Consider the following 1039-nt stretch of genomic DNA (forward strand, 5'->3'; position numbering starts at 1 on the left):
GTTGAAAGGGGTATCTGCCCTCTCTGCAGGTGTCGGTCCTGGTGATGTGTCACACTCGCGAGCTGGCCTTCCAGATCAGCAAGGAGTACGAGCGTTTCTCCAAGTACATGCCCAGCGTCAAGGTGAGAGCCAGGTCTTGGGGCGCCTCAATGACGGGGAGCCCCCCACCTCAGAACTGAGGCTGCTTCTGTCCTTGGGCATGGTGTCCACTTGCACGGGCAGGTCCTGTGCCCTAGAGGATTGTGGGAAGACTCTGGAAGATTTCGGGGGTTGGGACAGGGCTCAGCCTGTTTCCGTGACAATTAACAATACCGTAATATCACATCCTTCCCACTTTTTTTTTTTGGCTCGTTCAGTGCCTGGTTTGCCATCGGGCTGTTTCTCTATCCTGGCTGCCAGACTTTGTGCAATGAGTTCAGGTTTTTGCCTGATGCAGTTTGCCAGTTTGGCATAGTGGGGGTAGCCTCATAGAAAAAGTGTTGCTTTTTTCTCTATCTCATTCTTCCCCCTCTTTGTTATGAATTGCATCTGGCCGTCGCCCTCCCCGGGATGGGATGGGTCTGGTCAGTGCTGGGAGCTGAAGCGGTCTTGTAAGGAGCTGCTTCCCCTTCTTGTTCAGCTGAATGGTCCTGTTCGGCTGCCTCATTCTTCCCTTTTTGCTTGCCCCGCCCAGGTGTCTGTGTTCTTTGGAGGCCTGTCCATCAAGAAGGACGAGGAGGTGCTGAAGAAGAACTGCCCCCACATTGTGGTGGGGACCCCGGGCCGCATCCTGGCCTTGGCCCGCAACAAGAGCCTCAACCTCAAGCACATCAAGCATTTCATCCTGGACGAATGCGACAAGATGCTCGAACAGCTCGGTGAGTTGGGGCCGAGAGCCCGGCCCTTGAGAGGCAGGCAGAGGTGTGGAGGGCAGCTGAGAGCTGGCCTCTCGGGAGGCGGCGTTCCATGGGCAAAATGGCCGGTGGCAGCTTTTTCCGGACAGGTGGGGCAGCTTCAGTTTTCTGTACTGCTGGAATGTCCCTTTGTGTTTGGGAGTTCG

General features: G+C 55.8%; 1 protein-coding gene across 1 annotated transcript; it reads left to right on the forward strand.

The window, feature by feature from the left end:
• Positions 1-32: 32 nt before the first annotated feature.
• On the forward strand, positions 33-857 carry LOC107125290 (spliceosome RNA helicase DDX39B-like; the record flags this gene model as incomplete). Its single annotated transcript, XM_015428734.1, has 2 exons — positions 33-122; positions 674-857. Coding segments are annotated over exons 1-2 (262 nt in total), but the record flags the coding sequence as incomplete, so codon positions are not given.
• Positions 858-1039: the final 182 nt, after the last annotated feature.

This window comes from Gekko japonicus, unplaced genomic scaffold, assembly GCF_001447785.1.
Source record: "Gekko japonicus isolate JY-2015 unplaced genomic scaffold, Gekko_japonicus_V1.1 scaffold35985, whole genome shotgun sequence".
Lineage (NCBI taxonomy): Eukaryota > Metazoa > Chordata > Lepidosauria > Squamata > Gekkonidae > Gekko > Gekko japonicus.